This window comes from Phodopus roborovskii, unplaced genomic scaffold, assembly GCF_943737965.1.
Source record: "Phodopus roborovskii unplaced genomic scaffold, PHOROB, whole genome shotgun sequence".
NCBI classification, from domain to species: domain Eukaryota; kingdom Metazoa; phylum Chordata; class Mammalia; order Rodentia; family Cricetidae; genus Phodopus; species Phodopus roborovskii.
In genome coordinates, this window is record NW_026126540.1 from 29,626,044 (window position 1) to 29,652,635 (window position 26,592).

The window sequence follows — 26,592 nt, forward strand, 5'->3', positions numbered from 1 at the left end:
GGGAAGCAGCTGAGTTGTCAGGGCTGGGAGTATTGGGTGCTTTCTATGATAAACATGAACACACTGGACCTCTTCCATTTCCTTCCTTCCTTCCTTTCCTTGCTTTCCTTTCTTCCTTCGCTCCTTTCTCCCTCCCTCCTTCCCTCCATTCTTCCTTCCCTCCCTCCCTTCCTTTTTCTCTTTATTTCTGCACATCTAGAATGGAGGAAGTATCTGTGCTGGGCCATTTGATATAAACAAGAGGTGATGATACTGGACCAAATTATGCAGAATTCCTTTTACAGACAATTCTGTTGGGTTTTGAAGTTAACTATCAGTCTCTGTAGTGACTGACTGCCTATGTGGTGAGATAATTTGGCATGTTTGGCTCCTGGCGCTAACAGGTTATTGGATCTGGTTAAGAGTGCCAAGTTAACCAGGGTAATGGCCCACACCTTTAATTTCAGCACTTGGGAGGCAAAGGCAGGTGGATCACATTTCTGTGAGTTTGAAGCCAGCCTGGTCTATACAGTGAGTTTTAGCACAGCCAGAGCTGCATAGTGAGACTCTGTCTCAGTAAACAAACAAAAAGAGTTAAGGAAAAACAAACAAAGCAAAACAAAAACAAAAACAAACCCAGTTGTTTTCATGATTCTAATTTACTTGTGATCTTGGCCAAGTCAGTGGATTTCCTAGTTTCTTCTTCTTCTCCTCCTCCTTCTTCCTTTTGAGACAGAGATCATGAAATAAACCAAATTTTGTGTTTCGAGAAACATTTGAGAACTCATGTGGAGGAATCACCAAAGTGAATAAAACCCAACTGTTTACCCAAAGAACTTACAGCTAGTTGAAAGGTGGTAGGGAAAGGGAGAGCCAGCAGATAGATATGAGTCACATTCACATATAATTGCTTTGTTTTGTAGTAATAGAGTGTCAATCCCCAGTGCCCCTTGCCTGCTAGACAACTATTCTACCACTAAACCACATCCCTTCTCAATTATAAATATGACCATAATTAAGAACAAATGTTAGGCAGAATAAGATGAGGAAAGGTACCTCAAAGAGGCAGGGTCTACTCTCTGAAGTTAGCATTCTACAGAAATTAGCAGCCATGTTGATCTAGAAACATTAAGCATTGTTTTCTATATGTACAGTGGCAACACCTTATTAAATATGCAAAGTCTTATCTATGTGGGTTTGGTTACAGAAGTAAACGAATCAAGTACTCCCTAAATAAAACAGAAGTCTGTCATGGTGAAATAAAAATAAGTGAAATAGTTCTGTTGGAACCATTAACCGTAATCCTATACAGGTAAGTTAAATGTGTTTTCCCTGTTTTATAAATGAAACAAACAGGCTCAGAGAGTTCCAGCAGAGTGGCTGGGTGTGTGGCTCAGTGGTAGAGCACCTGCCTTCCAACCTGCCTAAGGCTAGCATTAGAGGCACAGTCTGGCTCCAGAGGCCCAGTTCTGTCTGCTTGGAAGAAAGTGAGAAGCATCTTGGTGTTTCCTGGAAAGGACAGCATGAGCCAGCACACAGTGAGTACCTTCTGTGGGATTCTGAGCACCAGTGAAGAGTAGAATCGTTGCTCCTCTGCTAGAGCCATTTAGGGGATTTTGAGCAGGAGGACGAACATTGGCAAGTATGTTTAGGATTGAGTGTACAGACTTGTCTGTGTGTGTACCTAGTGTGAGTGTCCACTGCAGAGACAGTGGCACCAAAATGAAGAGACAAATAAAGAAAGGAAATGGCAACTGGTTTTATTGAAAGGTGTTAGGGGTAGTGAGAATTGGCTCCAGGTTTTGAGGCTGCCCAGTGAAATCAAAGGCAGCTTTAACAGAATCAGCTGTGTCAGGAGGAGCTGGCTAACAAAGCTTCGGGAAGTGAATTATACTTGCTTTCTGATATGGCCCAGCCCAGATATTCGAATTACAAAATGGAAATTAATTTAGTCTTTACAACCACTTTTCAAGGTGACTGTTTTACATTAAAAAATTATACAATATATTTTATCATATTTTTCCCTTCCCCCAAGTCTTCCCAGCTGCTTCCCATCTCCCTATTCTCTTAACTTCATTTTTACTGCTCCCTCAAGAGGAAAACAAAAACCATCAAACCAAGAAAGCAAGCAAAAACCCCAGCAAACTCTATCAACCACATACATGTACATGCATACACGAAATAAAAAACTAAAGCACACAGTCTCACACACAAAGGAAAAAAACAAAAGCACACAGGGAAACACAGTCTGTTTTGTGTTGGTTATCTACTTCTGGGCAGCGGGGTCTGCCTTAGAGCATGGTTGATATATCCATTGTCACTCCATTGGAGAAAACGGATCTTCCCTTTCCCAGTAGGTATCAACTGCAAATGGCTTCCTGGTTAGGGATGGGAGTTTGTACCACTTTCCCTTCTCAGTGCTGGGACTCTGTCTGTTTTCACCTGTGCAGGCCTTGTGCATTCCATCACAGTCTCAGTGACGTTATATTGGCGCTGTTATTATATCCAGAGACACAGTATCATTGGAGTAATCCACCACCCCTGGCTCATACACTGTAACTCTGCTTCCCAATGGATCCCTGAGCCTTGAGGGGAGGCATTTGGTAAAGACATCTCATTTAGAGTAGAGTGCTCACTCTTTGAACACTGTTCAATTGTGGGTTTCTGTGGTAATGCCCATCTGCTGCAAGGAGAAGCCTCTTTAAGAAGCACTATGGGACACATCGATCAATGTGTATTGCAATATGTCATTAAGAGTCATGTTATTGCTATGTTCCTATAGCATAATAATAGTAATCTGTTTTCCCCTAGGGCCCATGACCTGTCTAGTCTCAGGTTCTTGGCCTCCACAGGCCAAAAGTCAGAGTTTATTAACAGACTCAGATATGTGTTGCATCTCATAGAGTGGGCCTTCAATTCAATTTTTAAAAAAGTGGTTGGTGACTTCCATATCATTTGTGCCACTATTACACAATATATCTTGCAGACAAGTCCCTATTGTAAATCATGAGATTCATAGAGCTGGATGAGTTTGATGAGTATTTCTCTCCTTTGGTAATATGTACAGTACCTTCTAGCACTAGGAACGCTAGTCAGTAGGGGTGAAGCTTCTAATCTGGCACCAACTCAATTTCTTCATGTTTGATGGACTTAAGTAAGTGGTGCCTGCAGTATTAGGGTCCCAGGTAACCAATGACATTGGTAATAGCTTTATTTGGTTTGTTTATTAGGTTTATGAGACCCCTTTGCCAACAACTCAACAAGATATAACTAATCCCTGAAGCTGGGGTTTTTATTCTCTCCCCCATTATATGGTGACTCCACTTAAATTCTTTTTTGCACATTGTGTAGAAGGAGTGACGAGTCTTAAAGGCATGAAATACTGTCCCACTGTCCCAGGGCTTACAGTGTGAACCTGTTGATTTCTCCTACACGTGGGCATCTTGAGCGGCTCTTCTGGCCTGGAAGGAGCTTTGGGTCCCTCTGCTATAACACAGGACATGGCTGTGTAGGGCAGGACAGAGTTTGGAGGGAAAGGCCCATACCTGTGCCATCTCTGGTTTCAAACTAGGGGAAGAAATGAAATAACTGGGCTGAGTGACTGCAGAAGATATAGGAAAGCCCATCAAAAGTTGCTCTGGCATTTTAGGAATTAAGAAGAGCAGACAGGGTGGAGAGTGAGGTATGAGAACAATGAGGGCAGTGCAGGTTCATGAATGCCACAAAGGAAGGATTTCCAGATGGAATTCAGCAGGGACCCAGAGGCTGCCTATTGAGTTCTGATTACAAGGCAAGTATTTAGTGTTGCTGCTGAGATGGAAGGGGGAAAAAAAAAACCACTCCACCTGGAAGACAAAAGAACAAAGTTGCTATTGCTGTGAGCCTGCCCACTCAATGCTAGCAATTGCTGCCATGTGCCAAGCTAGCTCACACCTGAATACCCAGGCTCCTTCTGGGTGTGAGGTAGGATATTAGCTGTCACCAGGTGTCTTGGTAATGCTTCTTCATCTCCCAGGAAGTAGTCTGCAGGCTTTGTTTTTGTAAAGAAAACAAATGATGCTTTATTGTGCAGTAAGGTTTGATGACTGGCTTTAGGCAAATGATACTACAGGGCATCCCGGCCCCTTCTAATGAGAAAAGTTCATAGTTAGAATGGAAGAATGGCCTAACAGTTCTTTCGGATGCGGCTGTGTGTGTAGTTCAGTGTGGGGGCACTTGACTAGCATGGATGAAACCCTGGATTCAATCACCAGCATCCAAGAGGGAAAGATGGTTTAAACGGCATAGCCAGCACTGTCTACATATCTGTTCTCTCTGTGGTTGTATTCCAACCCTAGCTTTTCTTTCCCACATTACATGAAGGACTTCTTTAAGTCAATGTCAATTCAAACAACTTAAAAGTCAACAAGGCCTGTTTCTCTAGTGTTAACTATAGATAATCCAAAACCTGGTTTGTCAGAGACCATTTTAGAGGGTCAAATGAAACATTTAAGATTATTTTCTATTTCAGTAAGTAGAAAGTTAATCATAATTATAATAAGACCATAAAAATAGAAGTTGGCAGAAGTCTGGAAGAGAACATGAAAATAGAAAGAAGGAAACTGGTGTTCACAAAACGTGGTTACTGCAGCTAGAGTACCAAACCATGAAGACGACAGAGGGCATCAGGAGAGAATCTGATGCAGAAGAGATTGTTTTTAAAAGAGCTAGGTGACTCTGGGTGGTACTCCACCAACTTACTACCTACCTTTGCGTGTTCAAACAAAGAACATATATTTATTGGGCCTCTTTTTTCTTCCCCGGGGAATTATTTTTTTCTCTTTATAAAATGCGGCAGACTTTCTAATTATCAACGAGTATAGTCTCTCCAGCAAAATTTAGTTTATGGTCACCTGCCCCTGCCAACTGGCTTACTTCTCTGGACCCTCCCAGATAGAGAGGAGAATGCTATTAAAACAGAAGCAAAAGGATGCCATGAATCTTTACTGCAGATTGGACGAACTGGATTCTTGATCTAGGTGCGTTTTCTAGTTTATGGTCTCACTCTCTTGAAGGGCTCTGTGGAGTTCTTAGAGCTACCCTCTAGGGGCGGGAGAGATTGTTCAGTGGTTAAGAGTTCTTACAGTTCTTGCAGAAATCCTGAGTTGGGTTCCCAGCACCCTCATTGGGTGGCTCACAACTGCCTGTAACTCCAGCTTTAGGACACCCACCTTCTTCTTCTAGATTCCTTGGGCACCTGTACATACTCCCCCATAGACACATGTATGCATATAATTCAAGACTAAAAACAATAAGTATTAAAAAATAATCTCCCTCTTGACCAGGTATACTGGGATGTCCTATGCAAGTAAGATGATTTGTGAGGAATGAGTTGGTGATGTTAGCAAGACTTTAATTCTTTTTCCTATGACAAGGACAGAGATTACCTAACAAATCATCTATGTTCTGGGTAGACAATGAGTTGGCTAATGTTATTTGACTCACTATAAGCAGCTAACAGAAGCTACATATTCCAGGGCTACACGTGGAAATTCAGTATATCTCAGAGAGGTGGTGGTAGAGACTTGGGGAGCAGCGTTCTTTGAGGGCACCTGTTACACAACAGAAGTGATTAGGAGTTGAAAAGCAGGCATGTTGGTGGTGTAGGAAGGCCCACTTCACCAGTGCCATTAGCCAAGGAACACTGGTTATGTTGGGTGGAGTATAATGGATGATGGGAGCAAAAGTTGACATGCTGGGGATTTCGGCTTTTGCCTGCCAGTAGGTTGTGTGTTCATGGCCAATTCATTTAGGCTCTTGGTCTCCATTGTCTGACTGAGACAGCACAGGCTGCTCATTAAAGTTGCTAGGAGTGCTCAGGCAGTTCATACTTCCTTGAACCTTCTTTCTCTATCCTGTTTGAATCTGCTGGTGTTTTAGTCTGTTTCTGCCTGGATTTGGAATAGCTACTATTATTTTCTATTCTCCACTAGCCCAACCAAGCATCTTGCTGAACATAATGGTGAAATTATTTCCTCCCCCTTCTCCAAACCACTCTTGCCCATTTCTGAAATATTTTAAAGATAAGAAATGTATCAGGAGGCTTTTGTAGTAGTGGTGATGGCTTATAATAGGGTTTTATTTTGCTTTGCTCCATGCATCGTTTCAGAGTCCCAGGAAAAGCTGTGGGCCTTTTCACTAGATGAAAATACCTACAGGGAACTCATGAACTCTGGGTTTCTAAGCAATGCTTAAGAAAAAACAAAAAAAGCCATTATTGCACTTACCAGGCTTGTGTGTAGTACTGTTGCTCCTTTCTGGAATAGGAAGAGCTGGGAGTAGCAGGAACATGCGGAACCCAAGCAGACAGAGACTGCCGAATGAATTAGTAACTGGTGTTTAAGTTGTGAATGAGCCCCGAATACTTCCAAGACAGATGCATCACTTCCTGGAGGCAAGCCGAATCCTGGGAGCACATTTTTGTATCAGAAACTATGAGCTTTCTCTGTCTAAAGTGGGGACATATTTTCTAGCTGCTTTGTTTGTGACACAGGTTGAATAAATCTGGTTCATAGCTCCTAAGTGTCCCCAGGGAGGGCACAATCTACATTTAAAAGTTCCCAGGAGTCAAGCATGGTGGTGTACACCTCTAGTTCCAGCACCTGTGAGGTGGAGGCAGGGGAGTCAAAAGTTTGAAGCCAGCCTGGGCTACATAGTGAGCCTGAGTCTCAGAAACAAGACTGATAACACTTGCAGGTTTGGCTAGTAAGTAAATCTCATGGAGACCCTGTCTTCACAAACTGCTTCAGTAATCTTTCTTTTCTCCTGTGTACTTCTCCTGGTGGACTTCCTCTGTTGAACACTCACACCAGATCTTCAGTTCCACAGTCCCAGGGTTAAAGCAACCCCTTGCGGAACTGTCAGCTGTACTTACACACAGCCCAGTTTATTCCTGTTGGTTCTGAGTGTAGAGTTGCTGAGTTCGTGGTAGAAGTAGTAAGCCCCGGGCTGACAGCGTCTTTCTCTGGGTTCTTAGATGATGTAAGTGTAGCTGGAAGTAGGACAGGATCCCAATTCTTTTTTGTACACAATAGCTATTAAGATTCTTTTAGCTTTTTTAAAGTTTTATTTGTGTATCTATGTGTACGCCTTGTGGATGTATGCTGTGTGTCTGGATACCTGCAGAGGCCAGAAGTGGTTGCTGGTTCCTCTAGTACTGAAGTTATAGATGGCTGAGAGCGGCCCAATAAGGACTGAATAGAGTCCTCTGAAGAGGACAAAGTACTAATAACCTCTGAACCGTCTCTCTCTCCCAATAACATCAATTTTTATATCTCATGAAAAAATAAAAAAATCAAAAACTACCACACGTTTTCCCTCCCGCTTTCTTTACTTCACTGTCTCCATGCCTTGGTTCCCAGGAGCTCTGTTTGGTAGTAAGCACAGTGATCACTATTGATTGGTTATAATTCTTAGAAACAAGCCATTCCTTTTATGGAAATCTCTGATGTTTTATTATGTTTGGCTCTTAATTTGGATGACCATAACTCTATCTCAATGTCAGAAAAATGGCCTGTTTCCTATTACGATAGAGTATCTTTTATTTATTTTTTTGACAATTGCACACGTGTAAAAATATGCACCTTGATCATATGCACCCCAAACTTTCCCTTCCACTCCTCCAGGAACCCCCAACTCCTCTCCTAACATATGAGCCTCTCCCATTCTTGTTGGCTAATGGCCCACTGAGTCCATTTAGTGCTTCCACATTGGGGATGCTGACTTGTTAACTTGATCTTGTACAAGTAACCGTAGCTGCAGTGGGTTCATAAGGGCAAAGGCCATGTCATGTCCTGAGACAGAATTTCACAGCACTCACCCACATCCTCTTAGTTTCCACCCTTCTGCAGTGTTCCCTTGGCCTTGATGGGCGGGGCTTGATATAGGTAATCTATTTAGGGCAGACACTCAGTAGACACATGCTCAGCACTGTGATCTGTTATGAGTCTGCATTAACTGCTGACCACTGCAGAGAGAAGCTTCCCTGGCCAGGGTCTACAGCACTGACCCATGGATATAAACAGGATTTCTGTCTACAAATACAAAGGTGGGTAGAATAGTTTAATGAACTTAGATAGCATTTAGCAGTGGCTGATACATGGCCTCTCCTGTTTCATCTGCACCCCTGCCTAATCCTCTTTGCCTTGGAATTGTGTTGAAGCAAATTCCAGATGTATCATCTCATCTGTAAATATTTCATATATTGAAGATAAACAACTCTGTAAACATATCCAAATATCAGCATCATAAAAAATGAACAGTTCTTGCTATCAAATACCTAATCAGCATTCACAGTTGCACAATTGCTTAGTTGCTTCATCATTTGTTTTGGTTTTGGTTTTTGAGAGTGTGTCCCTGTGGGGCTCACGATGGCTTTGATTTTTTTTTTTTTTCCCCAAGACAGGGTTTCTCTGTGTAACTGCCCTGGCTGTCCTGGAACACTCTCTGTAGACCAGCCTGGCCTCAAACTCACAGAGATCCACCTGCCTCTGCCTACTAAGTGCTGGGATTAAAGGCCTGTGCTACCATTGCCCGGCTACCCTTGCATTTTTAGTGCCCCATTTGATAATTTGAGTTGGGATTCTGTAGGGAATGTATGTTGAGGCTGGTTGATATATTACTTAAGTTTTTGACCTTTGGATCTCCCTCCTTTCAGCTTTTTAGTATCTTGCCATTTTTGTCACTGTTGCCTTGGAAAAGAAACAGGATCATGTGTCTTGCTAAGTTTCTTACTATCTGGGCCTTGTGTACTCTGATAATTTTAAGGAAATAAGAGTGAGTAATGTTTTCAAACTTCTTTTCCAGTGTATTCAAGTGTTTTTACTCTGAGTTTAAAACAGTCCAGCTGTAGACTTTTAAGACTCGATGAGGCAGGGTCATTTAGGCATCAGGTAGTTTTGTGTTTCCTCTTTGTCCCCCATTGGTTGGACACTACCCTGGCTGATTATACACAGAGGTGTCACTGACCCAGCTGAAAGGCACCAGCCGGAGCATGCCAGCCATTCCTTATCAGCGACACCACACAGTTATTTTGGGCAGTGGAGTGGAATGGCAGTTTTTCCTGTGAATCTGCATGGGAAGCCGGGTGACAGAATGGCTACCCCCCCACACACCCTTTGCTATGAAGAATACTTTTCTCAGGTCCTTCCATGGGAAACAGGACCACAGAGTCATCTGGATTGGGGAATCACCTGACCCCACCCAGAAACTGTAACATGGAACCCCAGCATCAGGGCTTCCAGAATGAGGCTGTTGATGAGCAAGTCTCAGCAGACATACCCCTCCTGCATTCCGAGCCTGTTCTTCCTTAAGCAAAGTTAGTTATTAAACTGTGCCTCTTTCTGCTATGGACACCATGCATGTGGCTAGGAAGCTCTCTCCTACTTTGAGGATTTTTGTTAGTTTTGCAACAGAGTTCTTGCTTTATGGTCTTGACTAGCCTGGCTCTTCCTATGTAGCTCAAGCTGGCCATATTCTCTTACCTCAGCTTCTCTCATGTTGGGCTTACAGGTCTGTACTAACAGACTTGCCTGAGGCTCTTTTATTTCTTTATTGAATCTTTGAAGTTTTCGCACCATGCACCCCAATTCTGTTTACCCTCTGGTCTCCTCTTATTCTCCCCTCATCCCTGTCACCCCTCCCCAAAGAAGACAAAGCAAGCAAACAAACAAACAAAAGCAAGAACAAAAAAAAAAAAAAAAAAAGAAAAAAAAAAAAAAGAAAAAAGAAAAAAGAAAAGAAAAACACATTAAACCAAAACAACAAACAAACCAAAACCCCCCACACAAAACAGGAAAATCTCTGCTTCTCTCCTGCCTCTCTGTCACCTCTTCATCTGTCCTGATGACACTGGAGGCTTTGGTATGTCACATAGTACACCCCTTTGTCCTGTTAGCTTGACTGCAAATGTTCATTGCAATGAGTCGTTGGTCTGGTTCAAGGCCTCTGGTGTTTGGTACACCATCCTCCCTGGATCTTCAGTTGTGCTCTTCTGGGGTATCCCATGTCTTGGAGATCTTGCTGGCATCGTTCTGCAAGACCAGTCCCTTCACAAACTCTATCAGGACCTAGACTGGGTAGATGTTAGGGTGGCCCAGTTGTGGGCCTGAGTATTAGTCAGGTCAGATCGAGCCACTGGCCCCACAATGCAGTGGTGGAGTAAGATCCCCTAAGCGCATGCCTTCAGGGTACTCATCCTGCCTGTGGTGTGGAGCCAGCTGTCTTGCTGCTGTGGTCAGTGAGAGGTAAGGGCAGCCTTCCCAGGGCAGCAAAGGGCAGTATAGCCCTCTGATTTCATCTTGCATGATTCCTAAGGCCTCCTGAGGTGCCACTGGCCACAGACATCAACACAGACCCCAGCTGTGGCTGAACCCATGGATACATACATTGCTATTGGCAGCAGCTTAGGCCCAGATGTCATCTTGGCTCTGGGTGGAGGTAATGGCCACTAGGGTGGGATTGATTCTGGCAGCCATGTTGTCACCGGACACCACCAAGGCCTCAACTCTGGGCCCCTATGTCACCGTTAGTGGCAATGCAGGACCTGGACTTCAGGTTTGACCCCCAGCTATGGTAATACCATGGACCCCAACATGGGCCTTAGCAGCAGCTGGGTCTGGATGTCACCACTGCCCCCGGCAGCACTGTGGCCCTGGGACACTAACTTGGCTCTTGATCTTGGGTGTCTGCACAACCTTTAATGGTAGCAGTAGCATCGGACGTCAGCACAGACCCTAGCCACAGTGGGGTCATGGGCCCTGACCTGGTTCTCAGCTGCAGCTCAGGCTCAGAGTTGCCAGATCATTGAGTAGCAGTACAGGTCACTCAGATATAGATGCATCCTGGTCCTCGGTCACCAGCCGGGTCTCAGGTTGCTGGTTTGACTCCCACTTCTTCATGGCACTCGGTGACAACTGGAGCCATGTATGCCAATCCTGACCCTGGCTGCTACAGGGCCAGGGACCCAGACATGGCCCAGAGCGGCAGCCTGGGCTGGGATGGTATCCTGGTCCTGGGTACTAACACAGGCCACCCATGTCTGTACGCCCCCTGCTGTGGTGTGGCCCCCCCCTGACTCCAAGCAAGCCACAGGCTCTGGCCCAGATCTGGGGCCTCTGTATGGACCCTTGTGGTAATTTCTGCAACAGAGTTCAACACAGATCCCAGTTGCAGCTGGGCCATGGGCCCAGTCATGGCCTCAGGCAGCAGCTCGAGCTGGTGGACATTCTTGTTCTCAGTGGTAGCTTGGGGCACTCAGATCTGGGTGGATCTGGTGGCAGCATGGCCCCCTGGACACAAACAAGGCCACAGGATGCTCCCAGACCTCACTGCTTGAGGATTTTAAAATTGATCTCGAATGTCCCCACCCCCTGACTCTCTTCAACACATAATACACAAACTATATCCAAGTATATACTGTGGTTTTCATGACAACAGTGCTTTCATAGGGAGATTGGAAGTGTGAAGGGATTGTTTCAGATTACTCTTTAGCTAGGGTGTGTGTCAGTTTGTCTGGGTTACAGCATGTTACGATACATTAATCAAACATTTTTATGGATATTTCTGTGGAGGTAGTTTTTTTTTAAGGGCTGTTGAGATGGCTCAGTGGGTGCTTGCTGTCTAGCTGGATGACCTGAGTTCTTTTCTCATGCTGGAAGGGACAGAAAACCCACTCCCACAATCTCACAAGTGCTCCCCTGACCTCACGTGTGTGAGACACACACACACACACACACACACACACACACACACAGACAGAGAGAGAGAGAGAGAGAGAGAGAATGAACAAATACATGCAATTTATAACTTTTATTTATTTTTTAGGTTAGCCTATGAAGTTTCTTCATGACATCTTCATACATATATGCCATTATACTTTGCTTGCAATTGCTCCTTGAAGGCAGTTTTAGATGAAGTTAACATTTAAGACAGTGGATTTTGGGTAAAGTAGACTAGCATCTACTCTGAGGTTGGGCCTCTCAGTTAAAGGCCTGAGAGGATCAAAAGTCTGACCTTCTTTAGCAAGGAGGATATTTCCAGCCCAATTGTTTTTGGTGTCTGCTCTCCGGGGCAGATTTTGGAGCTGTCAGTTTCCAGAGCTGCATAAACTAATTTTTTATTATAAATCTCTTTCTAAATATACATACATCACACTGGTTCTGTTTTCCTCTGGAAAACCCTGACTAACATAGCGTGGGATTTAGGAGGCATAGAGCATGCCACAGATTTATCTCAGCTCTCCCTTTTTTTGGGAGATGGAGGTGTCTTGCTATATAGGCTGGCCTTCAAATCTCAATCCTACTGCCTCAGCCTCTCCACAACAAGAGCATAGGAGTGTGCTGCCACACCTGGCCCCAGCTGTCTGTTTTAAAGTGATGTTTTATATTAAAGGGTTGTAAAGATTGGTGGAGGGACCATCAGGAAACCGAGATTTGGGACACAACTAACCATCTGCTTGCTGGTCTCTAATCCAGGCTTTTTCTTTTTCTTGGCCTCGGTTTGTTTTCATAAAAGTTCAAGAGATTTCCAAGGTCCATGAGCCCATGAAATATCTCGGATAAAAGCCAGCTGCTGAGTGGGTATGAGAAGACCAATCTGCTGAGGACAGCCCAAGGTTTCTGTTACTAAATAAGAAATGAAAAAAACCAAACAGCAGATGGTAAAATGCCAATCACCAGGGAGAAAAATTACAAACACTATGTATCCCTGCATAGCAGGCAGGGTATGCTAATCAGTAAAACAGAATACACACACACACACACACACACACACACACACACACACACACACACACATCTGCATGAACATCTTGAACTTTTATGGCTGCTTAATATTGAGTCAGTGTCTCACTGTGTAGTCCAGACTGGCCTCCTGCCTCAGCCTTCCCAATGCTGGAATTAAGTTGTGTGTGTCCAGCCTGTGGCATCTCATTTGAAGGCAAAAAACCTAATTTCCACTTAGGCTTGGTCTTTGTATCATACTAATTCTTATTTTGTCTACAATGTATTAGGTAATGGTTACATGGGGGAGAGCTTGACTGGTGTGACAAATGGTACAAACTGAGGGGCCCTGCCCTAGACAATAGATCCTAAGGACATTGTTTCTCCTTGTTGTTGTTTTTGTCTCTGTACCTCTGTCTGTCTCTGTCTGTCTCTCTCTCTCTCTGTATGTGTGTGTGTGTGTGTGTGTGTGTGTGTGTATGTGTGTGTGTGTGTGTGTGTGTGTGTGTGTCTAGAGCCTGAACTCAGGGCCTCCTACTAGCTGTGTTCTTTGGGCTTCCCTCTCCAGATGAAAATGCAGTAACCACAGAGAGAGCAGAAACCTTATTATTCTGGCTCCTGTCTGGAGAGTGGTCATCACTTAGTTGCAGGCATCCTTTGCTATTCTCTGTCTGGAACTCAGGTTCATCTTGCACAGCAGTCTGGCACTGGGGAGTGTGTGGTCCGTGTCTGTGTAAGCCAGCCAAGAGGAGGGTCAGGTGGCCTCTTTGGATGTGATACATAGGAAGAGGGTGATGAAGCTGCTGCCTTTTGCTCACCAGAGACATCCCCAGTCCGGTGAGATGACTCTCTGCCCTGAGTCCTCACTGTGACCTGGCCAGTATGGATGCAGGGCTCTGAGATCCCCCTCCCCCTCCCCCAGGCAGTTTGACTGTTTACTCTTTTACTTGGTTCTGCTGAGGATGGACAAATGATTAACCCCTGCAGTCCCTAGTTGGGTCTTGCTGATTGTCCCACATTCAGCCTTTTGAACCTCCAGCCGGAGTTGCTATACCAGCTTCTTTGCCTGGACTCTGGTATGGAAACTATTCCTCCGGAGAAGCTAGAGGGCCAGAGCGGTGGGGAAACAGCAGGAAGGTTCTAGCTGCTGCTGCTGGCTCCCTGGCTTACCCCTAAGGAGGTAAGGAAGGGGCCCTGATGACAGACAAGGAGACAGGAAAGGCGCTTTGGGTCTGCAGGCTGCTGAATGGAACCACTGCTGGCCCACGGCCCAGCAGTCACTTCCTTTCCCCGACAAGACCTCTCTGCTGGCCTGGCTGCCTGCCACCTGGCAGTGGCCTCAGCACATGACTCCTGTCCACCCAAGGTCTGAGGGAGTGGGCAGGAGGTTCCAGGTTTAGCCTGCCTCTTCTGAGTCATACAGCTTTCTTGCCAGTTGCCTCCATTTGCCACAAGACAGATGAGTCCCAACTCTATCTAGGTGATGGACCACACGCTCAGTGTTCCTGACACACAAAATGAGTCACCCACTTTCCTGATAGTGGCTAGAGTCAATGGAGGGGCCTGGACCACTGTACGGTAAGTTGCACAGGTCCATTCAAATGGTAGGACACCGCCTCCCTGCCTGTGACGATCACAGCTGGTCTTTGATCTCAACCAAGCCCATGCTGTCCCACGGGTGGCAGGGAGTATAGGGCTCTGGATGCCACTGGAGGGTGGGAGTTGCTAGTGCTTTGTCACTTGGTGCTATTTTTGGCCTTGATTTCTCTGTAAAATCCAGGAAGGTGGGAGGGTGGTATGGGCTTGACTGCCCATCCGTGGGAAGTTAGAGCTGATCTAAAAGAAAAAGGGAGGGGGCTGACCAAAAGGAATACTTTGCAGATAGTTCTAACAGTAAACCCAGTTCTAATAGTAAACCCAGGTCAGAGTCTGGTTTCGGCCTTGCCCCTGGCTTCCTCACCTCTTTGCTCCAGCCCTCTCCTCCTCCTCATTTAGGAATACTTTGAACCCCAGATGGCTGAGTGATTGCAAAGCATGCTTGAGCTCCTGGGTTTGGTTCTCAGCCGAATAAGCCTGGCATGATAGGTCATAAATTCAGGATTATGTTTGGCTATGTGGAAAGTTCAAAACCAGCCCAGGCTCAAGACTGTGTTGTTAACCAATAACCCCCCAACCCCCCTTCTCCATTCTGTGGCAGCGTCTTCCAGGTGTACTGACTGGACATTTCAGACATCTTTTAGATGAAGCGGGTTTGTCTAGAAGCTCTCAGGCATTTTTTTTCTAATTACTTTAAGGATATCAACATTCCATGGTGGAGGAGGAAAGGACATGAACATATATAAATTCTGGAAACTTGAATCTTAGGGGGGAATGTTAGGGAGGTGCCCGGTCCCTCTGGGGTCTTTAAGGGAAAGGTCATATGAAGGTGGTGGCGGCGGTAGGGACATGTTTGGGGCTGTGTGAGTTGACAGGGTGGAACTGAAATTGTCTAGCAGAACTGACTTAGTGCCCCTCTCTATCAGCTCACTTGTTTGTCAACAACTCAGGCACATTCAAACTTTCTCTTTTAAGAAGGATTTACTTTTACTGCATGCATGTCGCATGTCTGTGTGAGGGTGTCGGAACCCCTGGAATTTGAGTTACAGACAGTTGAGAGCTGCAGTGTGGATGCTGGGAACTGAACCTGGTTCCTCTAGAAGAGCATCCAGTGTTCTTAATCTCTGAGCCATCTTCCTACCTCCCCTTCACCCCCTCCCCGCACATTCAAACTCTAATGGAGAAGAAGCCTGGAGGGGACACACAGCACAGTGGTGGCGCTGGCTGTACCCTGGCTCCGCGCCATCAGCCCTCGCTGCTCCTTTGCCTCTGTGAGCCGCTAGAACTAAATGTGGAATTAATTCTTCCTTTTGGGCCACTCCCTTTACTCTATTCTTTTCCCTTATTAAACTTCTGTCTGTTCTTACTGGGGGAGTAGGCTCTGTTAGACATGGTGTGACTGGGGTTTGCGAAGCCACGCACTCACTCCTCCCATTAAGTTTAGACCCATGTCCTATGCTTACGATGGGTTTTTAGCAACTACCAGCTTTTCACTCTGCATCCAGCTCCCTCAAGCAACCACCCTCTCCTAGATTCTTGTCTTCACACGGTGAGTTGTTCATTAACAGCAGCACAGCTGAGGGAAGTTCTGCTGGAAGCTAAAAAGGGCTGTTCCCAGGGAATGTAGCTGTGGATGGATGGTGACCTTAGTTCACAGTGCAGTTGATTAAGTCAAGATGCTGACCTGGAACTTCATAATAAAGTAACTATAAATTCTATTCTCTTTGCACTGAATGTGTCATCGGTGTTAACATATGTAATTTCACAAGCTCTCAGAATGACCCTGCATGTGGGTGCAGTATCCTTGTTTTCATGGATGCAGAATTAGAGCTCCTACAAGGTCACGTGACTCACATAAAGTCAAATAGCTGGTTGAGAGCAGACAATCCAAGCACGGGTCAGCCTGGCTACAAAGCCATCACTCTGCCAAGCTGCCTACTCATTATCCAACCAACCCTGGCTGAGCTTTCAAAAAATGTTCCTAGTTTTTGAGACTGAGTAGGAAAGGTGTTGGGACAAGATGTGCCTGAATAGACACTTCAGTTGTGCTAGAGCCAGTAGATAGCCCATCTGAAAATCTAGTCTTTAGGATGACAGAATCATGACTTCCCTGCCTGTCTTTCTGTTGCTTCTAGAATAATTACAGGTTTTTCTTTAACATGTTTGCTCATACTGAAAATAAGGGTAGTTGTTTTCCTTGGTAAAGAAAAGAACACGTTTACTGTCAGAACTGCTGATGCATATAAAAACGGCCAAGATGTTCCAAAGCACCAGAAGCTGTCTGAGAAGGGCCAGCCCTGTGCTGTAGTTCACTGAGTGCAGGACCTTGGTCTATTCACTTCTGCTCTTATTTCTGGTCTGTGAAGTTGGAAATAGCTTTACACCATTGGATTTTGGTAAGATAAGAGTTAATAGCCAGAAGGTTCCAAGAAATGACCCAGAGATAGTTGGCATTTTAATAATGATCTCCTGGCCTTCCTTTCTGAGCCGTGTGTGCATGTGTTAAGGTGTATGCTACTGTGACTATATTAATGAAAAGACATTTTAAAACCAGCTGTGTGTTTTTGTCAATTGATGTATCTTGATCGCCTATCCTTATCTCTAAATAACTTCCACCATTGCCTGACAGCTGCCTACAATCTAGGATGAGCAAGCATACCTGGGATTGAATCTGTGTTGTTGCAGATGTGTGTGTGTGAGGTGGAGGCGCAACAGGCACACACTTCTAGTCTCTCGTTAACATAGACATTTTAAAACAAGCATGTGATAACCGGGCAGTGGTGGCACATGCCTTTAGTCTCAGCACTCAGGAGGCAGAGGCAGGCGGATCTCTGTGAGTTTGAGGTCAGTTTGAGCTACAGAGCAAGTTACAGGCCAGCCAGCCAGGACTGTTCCATAGAGAAACCCTGTCTAGAAAAACAAGAACAAACAAACAAAAAACAAGTATGTGAAATATTGTCCCTTTGGGTGATATGGACTCTCCTCCTTTCCGGGGCATTCCTAACCCTCACTCCCTGTATGATAAGGATCAGGAAGGGTTCCTTTAGGAGCTTAAAGCCTGGCTTGATTCCCTGTGGTTGTGCATGAATTTAGATGCCAGCACTCAGTGGGGGAAACTAGATCCTGTTTCCCTTTAAAGTTAGAGAAACCACTGTGTTTGATCTGATCTCTGGGTGCACAGAAAGTCACCAATCAGAGCTCCTCTGATTCTGGCCTTCCAAGAACCTGCCATTTAAAGGGTTCAGAGATAGAGCTGCACCCTTGCTTCCCAGGCTGGACTGCCATGCTCCACCTTCAGGGAGGTGGGCTGTAGTCATTGGCCTTTAGTTTGGGAGTCTCTGGTGATGCACTTGCTGACACATTTTTTTTTTCTTGCTGCATTCAGACTGTTAGAAAACATTGATCCTTCTCTGTTTAAGCCCCTCCCCTACTAGCAAACCAGTAAGCCACATTTGCAAACCTCCTCTTGTCTCTCCACTCCACACCTTCAGGTACATTGTATGTGCAGATTCTAGGGATTTACTTGTCCATTCAGTCCAACTGTCAGAGGGTAAAGAGTGCTGTACAGTGTGACCTGGGACTGAAATCCCATATGAAATATGCTTCTGAGAAGCTTCATGGCTGTAGTAATATCCCTTTCTTCCTATCATAAACCATCAGTTTGAGACTTGACAGCTTGCTTGACCTTCTGAAGGAACACACCTGTCCTGAGGATACTGTTGACTGAGTTCAGACACAGTAGCTTCCTCAAGATATTTGAGGGAAGGTGCTCAGTCTTTACACTCTCATCATTATTGAGGAAGATCTAAGATCCTGTAGGGGTGCTGTGTCTACCAAAATTATAGAGCAGCCGCTGTGGCTTTGGAGGTATGCTTACACACAGAGGAACAATGCATGTATTTCCCTGCAGCAGCTGCATGCTTGAGAGGTGTGCTGAGATGCAGAGGAACAATGCATATATTTCCCTGCAGCAGCTGCATGCTTGAGAGGTGTGCTGAGATGCAGAGAATAATGCATGTATTTCCCTGCAGCAGTTGCTGTGTCCTTGAGAGGTGTGCTGAAATGCAGAGGAATAATGCATGCATTTCCCTGCAGCAGCTGCTGTGTCCTTGAGAGGTGTGCTGAGATGCAGAGGAATAATGCATGCATTTCCCTGCAGCAGCTGCTGTGTCCTTGAGAGGTGTGCTGAGATGCAGAGGAATAATGCATGCATTTCCCTGCAGCAGCTGCTGTGTCCTTGAGAGGTGTGCTGAGATGCAGAGCAGCACTGAAGCTCATAGCACAATGGCTCTCTCCAGTGTTTTCCAAAGTGCTTTTTAATTAGTTTCCTTGGGACACCCTCCCTGTGAGAAAGGTTAAGTAGCAATTCCCTCTTTCCAGTGGTGACTCTGAAATCATGAGAGGTTAATTGACTTGCCTTGGGCCTGCCTGACATAGTGGAAGGATTTCCTCGACCCATCACTCCTGCTTTTCATACCAAAACCAGGGCTGCCTCAGGGAGGGCCTTGATTAAGGAGGAAAGGATGGAATATCCTTGCTCGCCATACCCAATACCTTTTATTTTCCTCTTTATATTTTATTCCCCCCCTTTTTTTTTTATGAGACAGGGTCTCTCATGTAGCCCAGCTGCCCTCTGACTCACTGTATGAACTTCTGATCCTCCTTCCTGCCTCCACCTCCTGGGTCCTGGCATCACAGTGACACATGGACATGTCTGGGTTTATGTGCCTGGGACTCCATAAACTGTATGCGTCCCATCTCCAGCCACTACTTCCCACCCACCTTCTTCCGATGCAAGGAATCCAGTCTAGCAGCTTTGTTTCTGTGTCCTGTTTAGGATTGCTGAGACAGTGCCTGAAGTGGTGTCCTTCAAATCACAGACCTGGATCCGTGACCTGGATGTGGCTTTGCTTCCTTGAATTAAGCTGCAAGCATGATGGATAGCAGAAAGAAATTATTATTGGCTCAAGTGCCCAGTCCTGACAGGGGCCCTTTGTGTTTGAGATGCAAACCTGACATTCACAGAGGGCTTCAAAATCTAATGTTTTCTCACTGTAATTCATGTGTTGGGTTTGTTGGTAGAAATTCTGCCAAGTTGTCACTGATACACATTTCTTTTAAAGTTGGTCTATAACTGACACATTGCAATGTATTTAGTTAAGACTGTGGAGATGGTCTCTAACACAGCAGGCCCTAGCATCTCTTCCTCTTGCTTCCAACAAACTTGCCACAGGTCTGACTCATCTTGGCTTACTTCTTTTAGAGGTATAGCAGCTCCTGTCCACAAAGCCAGGCTGAGTGTGCCTTTGGAGACACAGTCTTAGATAAGAAGTTGCCATATTGATGTTTGTTAGTCTTGTGGACTGAGTGTATTTTCCTTCTGGCTCCATAAAGGCCCTCCAATAATTAGCTAAATACTTGTGAGAATGTTACAGGGTTGTGTAGGGCAGGCTTCACGAAAGGGAGGAAAACACAGGAGTTTGAGACAGCAAAATTGGCTTCCTGTCTATACTAGAGTTTTCATAGACTAGGGAGAATTGTTACTAAGGCTTTTCTTTTTAGCTTTACATTTTTTTTCAGCTGTAAAAGTACTTTTTGTTGTTGTTATTTTTGTTTTTGTTTCCTCCTCCTTCTCTGGGGACAGTGCTTAGAAGTATCCACTGTGGACAGATGTTTCTGTCTCCTCACCCTACCAATCCCCCATCTCCCCCACCCCCACCCCCGTTCTGCAGCCCTTCAGTCCCAAATAAACACACAGAGATGTATATTAATCATAAACTGTTTGGCCTATGGCTCAGGCTTCTTACTGGCTAGCTCTCTCTTATTAACCTATTTCTATTAATCTACATATCTCCTCAAGGTCTTGGCTTACCAGTGATGTCTGAGTCTCTTGCTTCTTCATTCTGTGTTCTTCTTCCCAGAATTCTCCTAGACTGATAGCCCTGCCTGTACTTCCTACCTGCCTATACCCTGCCTGTCCATTGGCTGAAACAACTTTATCCATCAACCAATAAGAGAAACACACATTCACAGCATACAGAAGGATATCCCTCATCAACCCAGAGTGGTCTAGAGTTTAATATGCCATCATAGCCTTTTCTACCCCAAACCCGTGACAAAAGAATTGCTTACCTTTGTACCAAGGAGGTTGCAAAAACACTCAGTGTTTGCTTAAGTGGACAGGACCTGTGGTGATTCCATGTGTGCCAAATGTGCCAGCAGTGGATCAAGATTGCTTTCCTTGTGGTGAGATTGTGGTGAAGGCATGAGCATACAGTCAGGAAGCAAGATAAACATGAAAGGCTTTTAAACAATGAAAAGAGAAATGTCACAGTTCTAGAATCCCAGCCACTCAGGAGACTGATGCAGACGATGGAAAGTTCAAGACCTACCGAGGTTATAGAATCAGTTCAAGGCCAGCCTGGGTAACTTAGCAAGACCTTGTTCCAAAATAACAACTAAGTAGCCAGAGATATAGCCCAGTGGTAGAGTGCTTTCCATCCCAGATACAATCCCCTGCACTGCAGAAATAAATAAAGTAAAAGTGGGGGGGGGAGAGCAGTGCTTACTTCAATGTTATCAACTTACACCCACACACATACTTCAAAGACACTTCAAAGACTGACCTGATCTAGTTTTGGCCCCATGAGTGTTGGCATGTGGTCTCAGGATGTGGCCCTGTTCCTCCTCCACCCAAATGCCCCCCCAGCTGTTTATCCTAAGCGTATGTATGGTGGGAAGTTAGTAGATTTGTTATTGGGGCTTGTAGCACTAAGCTGTTTCACTGGATGGGGGAAATCAAGACCCCATGTAGTGAAGGGTTGGATCCAGGCTGATGTAACCTTTTTTTCTCCATGTTTTGTCTGAGCAGGGATCCTTGGTTACTTCCTTTGCCCTTTTCTTAAAGCTGGATGGAACAGAAAGATAATCAGGGTGTGAGTGGACACCAGGATCCTGCAGACAGAGATATGGGTTCTGACTTTGACAACTCCGAGGACAGAGAAGGGGACCCAGAAGAAAGAGGAATGGGCTCCAATCCACAGGACATGCAGGAGAGGGGCCACCTGGAGCAGGAGATGGACTCTGACCCCCAGGATGACCATCTAAGAGTGAACTCACAAGAGAGGCAGATAGTGTCCACTGTGTGTCCAGGTAAGCGGAGCCGAGCATCCATGGAAGTTACCCCATTCACGTTTGCATTTGGTCCCTCTGGCATACAGCCAGGGCCGGCATCTTGGGGGCCAATAGGGCGGGCACTCTAGAGACCACTGAGCAGGGTTCTCAAGCGACTTGGCTCTCCTAATGTTGGCCCTCTAACCACCTTTTTCTTTAATGCCATCTGCCATTGAGGCCACGCTGGTAAGTATGAGTAAAGGGCCACTCATGGGTCTTGCCTTTGCTATGGATGACTACTTGTGACAACACTACAGTGGAATCACTGGCAATACTGGGGCCTAACTCACAGGTGTTGGGGGAATGACATTACCTGTTGGATTTAAAGAGTGACAAGGAGCCTAGAGAGACGGCTCAGTGGCTAAGAGCACCTGAGTTTGGTTTTAGCATCCATATTAATCAGCTCACAAGCACCTGGAATCAGCTCCAGGGGATCCAGGGTCCTCTTCTGGTCTCTGCAGGCTCCTGCATGAATGTTGTACATACACACTCACATATACACATAATAGATGAATATATGTTTTTTAAAATTTTTCAAAAAGTGACAGCATAGTGCTGGGCAAAGTGTATTGATATTTCTAGGTAAGCCATCATTTCCTTCTCTAGATAAGCAAATGCAGTGGTTAAGTGATCCACCTGTGTTCATGAGGCTGGCTACCCAAGTGCCTAAGTTCCTGGTTACCACCCCTTCAGGTCAGCTATTTCTGACCTGAAAGCAAATCCTAGGTTTCTAGCCACTTCCTTGTTTCTGTCTTTGGACATTGGTTGCTTTGTGCTGTTTAGGGTAAACAGCAGGGACTGAAAGCTGAACCACTCTATGGCCAGGACTGTGGTTACATTCCTTTCCCTATGACAAAGTCCCAGATGCTCCACTGCCCTCCTCCACAGTGCATATAAGCATGTGGCCTTCACATTCCAGTAACTTCCTTGAGAGCTCTTTGCTTGAGGAGGAAATAGCCAGAGAAAGACAGGTATATATTCTCTACCAGTTTATAACTTGGTCTTAGCAATTCTTGGCTGTCTGTCATCCCTTACCCATCTCCCAGTTCTGAGCTCAGTTTGCTAATAGACATGACAAACCTGTTGCTGAGGACAGCTGTGAATGCCCAACACAACATTGTAAATGTAATTAAAATTCCAGGAGTGTGTGTGTGTGTGTGTGTGTGTGTGTGTGTGTGCGCGCGTGCGTGTGCACACACACATTTGTGGGTTGTTACATGTGTCAGCCAGAGGTTCACCTCAGGCATTGTTTCCTTAGGAGCCATCTGACTTGAATTTTGAGATGGGGGTCTTTTTGGCCTAGAGCTCACTAAGATAGGCTAGGCTGGTTGGCCAGCAAGCCCCAGGGAGATCTGCCTGTATCTGCCTTCCCACTAGAATTGCAAGCATCCCACTTGGCTTTTGGGAGTGGGCTATCAAAATCAGGTCCTCATGCTTGCACAGCTGTTTAGAGATAAATTATCTCTCCTGAGTTTTTCCCGTTTAAGACTTGACTGCTTCTTGGGCACAGATTTTTGTAGACCGTAACACGGTGTTGCAATGTCAAAGGTTGGATATGCTCTCAAGCTATTCCAGATTGATCCAATGGTTTTGTTTTTGTTTTAAAATCAGTTCTGGACCCGATGCCTCTAAGTGGTCTCTTTTACTTTTCATGATCAGCTTGACTTGTGCTTTGAGGCTCCAGTTTTACAGAGTAAGGTTGAGCAAATAACATTTGTTCCCTTCCTTTTCTGGAGACAACTCCATCTCCTTCCTTTTCTGGAGACAAGTCCATCTCCTGAGTCCCTGTCTGGTACAAAACTGGCCATCTGCGGACTTCTAGTGGTTCGGTTAGGAGCTTGGGGTATATAGTAGATGGGGTCTGCCAAAAGCCTGGTTAGCAATGGGACAGAATGCACTGTCCTTTGGGTCTTACCTGGAGGAAACTAGTGGGAAAGAGGCTAGAGTATAATAAGGAGGCTGGGGAACTGGGGTGGAGTGGTGTTTGGGAGTACTTGGGAGGGCTATTACTCCTTTGACTCAACAATCTTTGAAGAGCAGTTCTCCTAGAATACCTTTGTATACCAGGTCTAATTGACTCCCATTGCCAACTTGTCTGTTGCAGAAGGTCTTCTGAGTGAGGAAGAAGGGACTGTCCTTCGTGAGGAAGAGGATGACCAGTCTGGTGTGGCTGACATGGTACTGTTCCCAGGCCTGTCAGAATCTGACAGTATATCCCGGAGTCCCCGGGGAGAGGAAGAGGAGGAGGAAGAGGAAGAAGAGGAAAGTGCTGGGGAGAACCGGCTGATGGAGGAGGAAGAGCAGTTACCTCCCCCGGTGCTTCCCTGGAGGCGTCACCTCTCTCTGGGAGGTGCACACCGCGGTGACAAACCCGCCCACCGCCGCTTCCACCGGCTCCATCACCCCATGGCCATGGACCTCGGGGAACTCGACAGCCTGATGGCCAGCATCATGGACGCGCCCACCATCTGCCCGGACTGCGGGGAGAGCTTCAGCCCGGGCGCTGCCTTCCTGCAGCACCAGCGCATCCACCGCCTGGCTGAGGCCGCCGCGGTGGCCAGCCTAGAGCCCTTTGGTTTGGCGACCGAGTGCGGAGGGGTGGTGGGGATGATGGGCATGGGCGTGGCCGGCGGCTTTGGGGCGGGGCCCGCGCTGGCCCGCCCCCCTCGCGAAAAGCCCTTCCGCTGCGGGGAGTGCGGCAAAGGCTTCAGCCGCAACACCTACCTGACCAACCACCTGCGGCTGCACACGGGCGAGCGGCCCAACCTGTGCGCGGACTGCGGCAAGAGCTTCAGCTGGCGCGCCGACCTGCTCAAGCACCAGCGCTTGCACACGGGCGAGAAGCCCTACCCGTGCCCGGAGTGCGGCGAAGCTTTCAGCCTCAGCTCGCACTTGCTCAGTCACCGGCGCGCGCACGCGGCGGCCAGCGGGGCGGGCTCGGCGGCGCTGCGGCCTTTCGCGTGCGGGGAGTGCGGCAAGGGGTTCGTGCGCCGCTCGCACCTGGCCAACCACCAGCGCATCCACACGGGCGAGAAGCCGCACGGCTGCGCCGAGTGCGGCAAGCGTTTCAGCTGGCGCTCGGACCTGGTGAAGCACCAGCGCGTGCACACCGGCGAGAAGCCCTACATGTGCTCCGAGTGCGGCGAGACCTTCAGCGTGAGCTCGCACCTCTTCACGCACAAGCGCACGCACTCGGGCGAGCGGCCCTACGTGTGCCGCGAGTGCGGCAAGGGCTTCGGCCGCAACTCGCACCTCGTCAACCACCTGCGCGTGCACACGGGCGAGAAGCCCTTCCGCTGCGGCCAGTGCGACAAGCGCTTCAGCGACTTCTCCACGCTCACGCAGCACCAGCGTACGCACACGGGCGAGAAGCCCTACACGTGCATCGAGTGCGGCAAGAGCTTCATCCAGAGCTCCCACCTCATCCGCCACCGCCGCATCCACACCGGCAACAAGCCCCACAAGTGCGCGGGCTGCGGCAAGGGCTTCCGCTACAAGACGCACCTTGCACAGCATCAAAAGTTGCACCTGTGCTAGGGCGGGGGTCCGAATGAGGCATCGCTGGAAGTAGACTTGGTTACTGATCCTGTAGATGTGGGGGAAGGGGCGGGAGTGTCTGGGGGAGCTTTTTAATGCTTGGTGGCTCCCAAGAGGACGGTTGATAGATGTTATTTCGAGGTGCTTAACCTCCTCCATGGAAGTAACTCTTGGGAGAGGTGCTTGAGTTGATGGCTTACTTAAGTACACACTGTAAAGAGTGAGGAGTTTGGATGAACAGAAGCTTGGAGGACCCCCAAGGAAGGGGATTTGGGACTGGGCAGAGAGGGGCTGGGCTACCATGCTTTTGGGAACCAGGAAGGTGGTTTAGAGTCATGGGGGTACAATCAGACGCGGGTAGGAATAAGTTTGTGACACCTCTCATACTAGCTTTAGTCAGACCCTTCCCATCCCTATAGAAAAGGGTGCTTGGTATCCACTTCCCTTCCTATGAGCCATAGTTAGCTGCTATTTTGAGGCACCCAGGGGAGATTGAGCAGAAAACCTGCATAGTTACTTCAAGGGGCCACCTTGGGTTCAGAAATCCACCAACAACGGACTCCCTGGTTTCTCAGAAAATCCTGCACTTGGTTCTTCATGTTGGATCAGGGTTGCCCATCGTAAGTCAGGACTTGCCCAGTTTTAGTACAGAGTACCTTAGGTTTCAGGAGAACTGAAGACTTCGACAGCTGCCCGAGAAACCTGTTCCTGAAAGTCAGCCAGCTTAGCTTTGCTGGCTCATGTGGAAGATGCAAGAAAGCTGAGCTCACGGGATGGCATGCCTTCATTTGCATGTGTGTATCCTGAACCCGCACAAATTAATGAGGGATCTAATCCAGACAGGGGTTTCCCCCTCTCCCTCCACACATGAGAGGCACAGATTTACACATGGAGGGTACAGTTAGGGGGAGGTGGGAATGCAAAATTGCCAAATAGCACAAACAATGTTTTCTAGTTACACAGATGCTAAAATAGCACTTTTGTAATTACAAAGTGTTTTATGCTTTCTAATGATTGCTAGTATTTCTCACATGCTCATGAGGTAAATCAGTATTACAAGCTATGTCTTGGGGATAGGTCTGGAGTAAAAGTGTGGCAAGCCTCTTGAAGGAAGGCTGAGGACCTTGGATGTTGGAGGCTGACCTTTTGTGTTCTCCAGCTCGCTTGCTAGGATGAGTTACATTCTCATTTATATAATACAATAAGAATACTGAGCATTCTTGTGCTTGATGGAAGACATAAAGCCTAGAAGGACCAAAGATGTCCTTATTGACAAAGCTGGTCTTTGTCACCTGATTCTAGTGTCCTCACTATGTTCTATTTCTAGTAGGGGGCCGTAGTCAAATGACATGTAGATTTTGGTTACACTGCAAATCCCTCCTCTAGATTAGCCTGTAGAAGTTAGTGTTGTAGCAAGCAGTGGTTTTCCTCGCTGACACTTGTTACCCTAGACTGTCATGGGAGTCTGAAACTGTTGGACACAGTTGAAGGGGGGAAACCTACGGTTGTTTTTACGGTTTTAGTGAAGTTTCTGTGAATGCTAGTGATT

The 26,592-nt window shown here is 46.6% G+C and overlaps 1 protein-coding gene across 2 annotated transcripts in view; it reads left to right on the forward strand.

The window, feature by feature from the left end:
* Positions 1–25,084, forward strand: part of Znf697 (zinc finger protein 697) — a 36,894-nt gene extending 11,810 nt beyond the window's left edge. The window contains exons 2-3 of one of the 2 annotated variants that reach the window (XM_051199099.1): positions 21,241–21,485; positions 23,611–25,084. In XM_051199099.1, coding sequence (XP_051055056.1) covers positions 21,241–21,485; positions 23,611–25,043 — 1,678 coding nt within the window. In that variant the 3' untranslated portion in view covers positions 25,044–25,084. Of the gene's footprint in view, positions 1–21,204; positions 21,486–23,610 lie in introns of both variants that reach the window. The other variant, XM_051199101.1, reaches the window with a different exon arrangement.
* Positions 25,085–26,592: the final 1,508 nt, after the last annotated feature.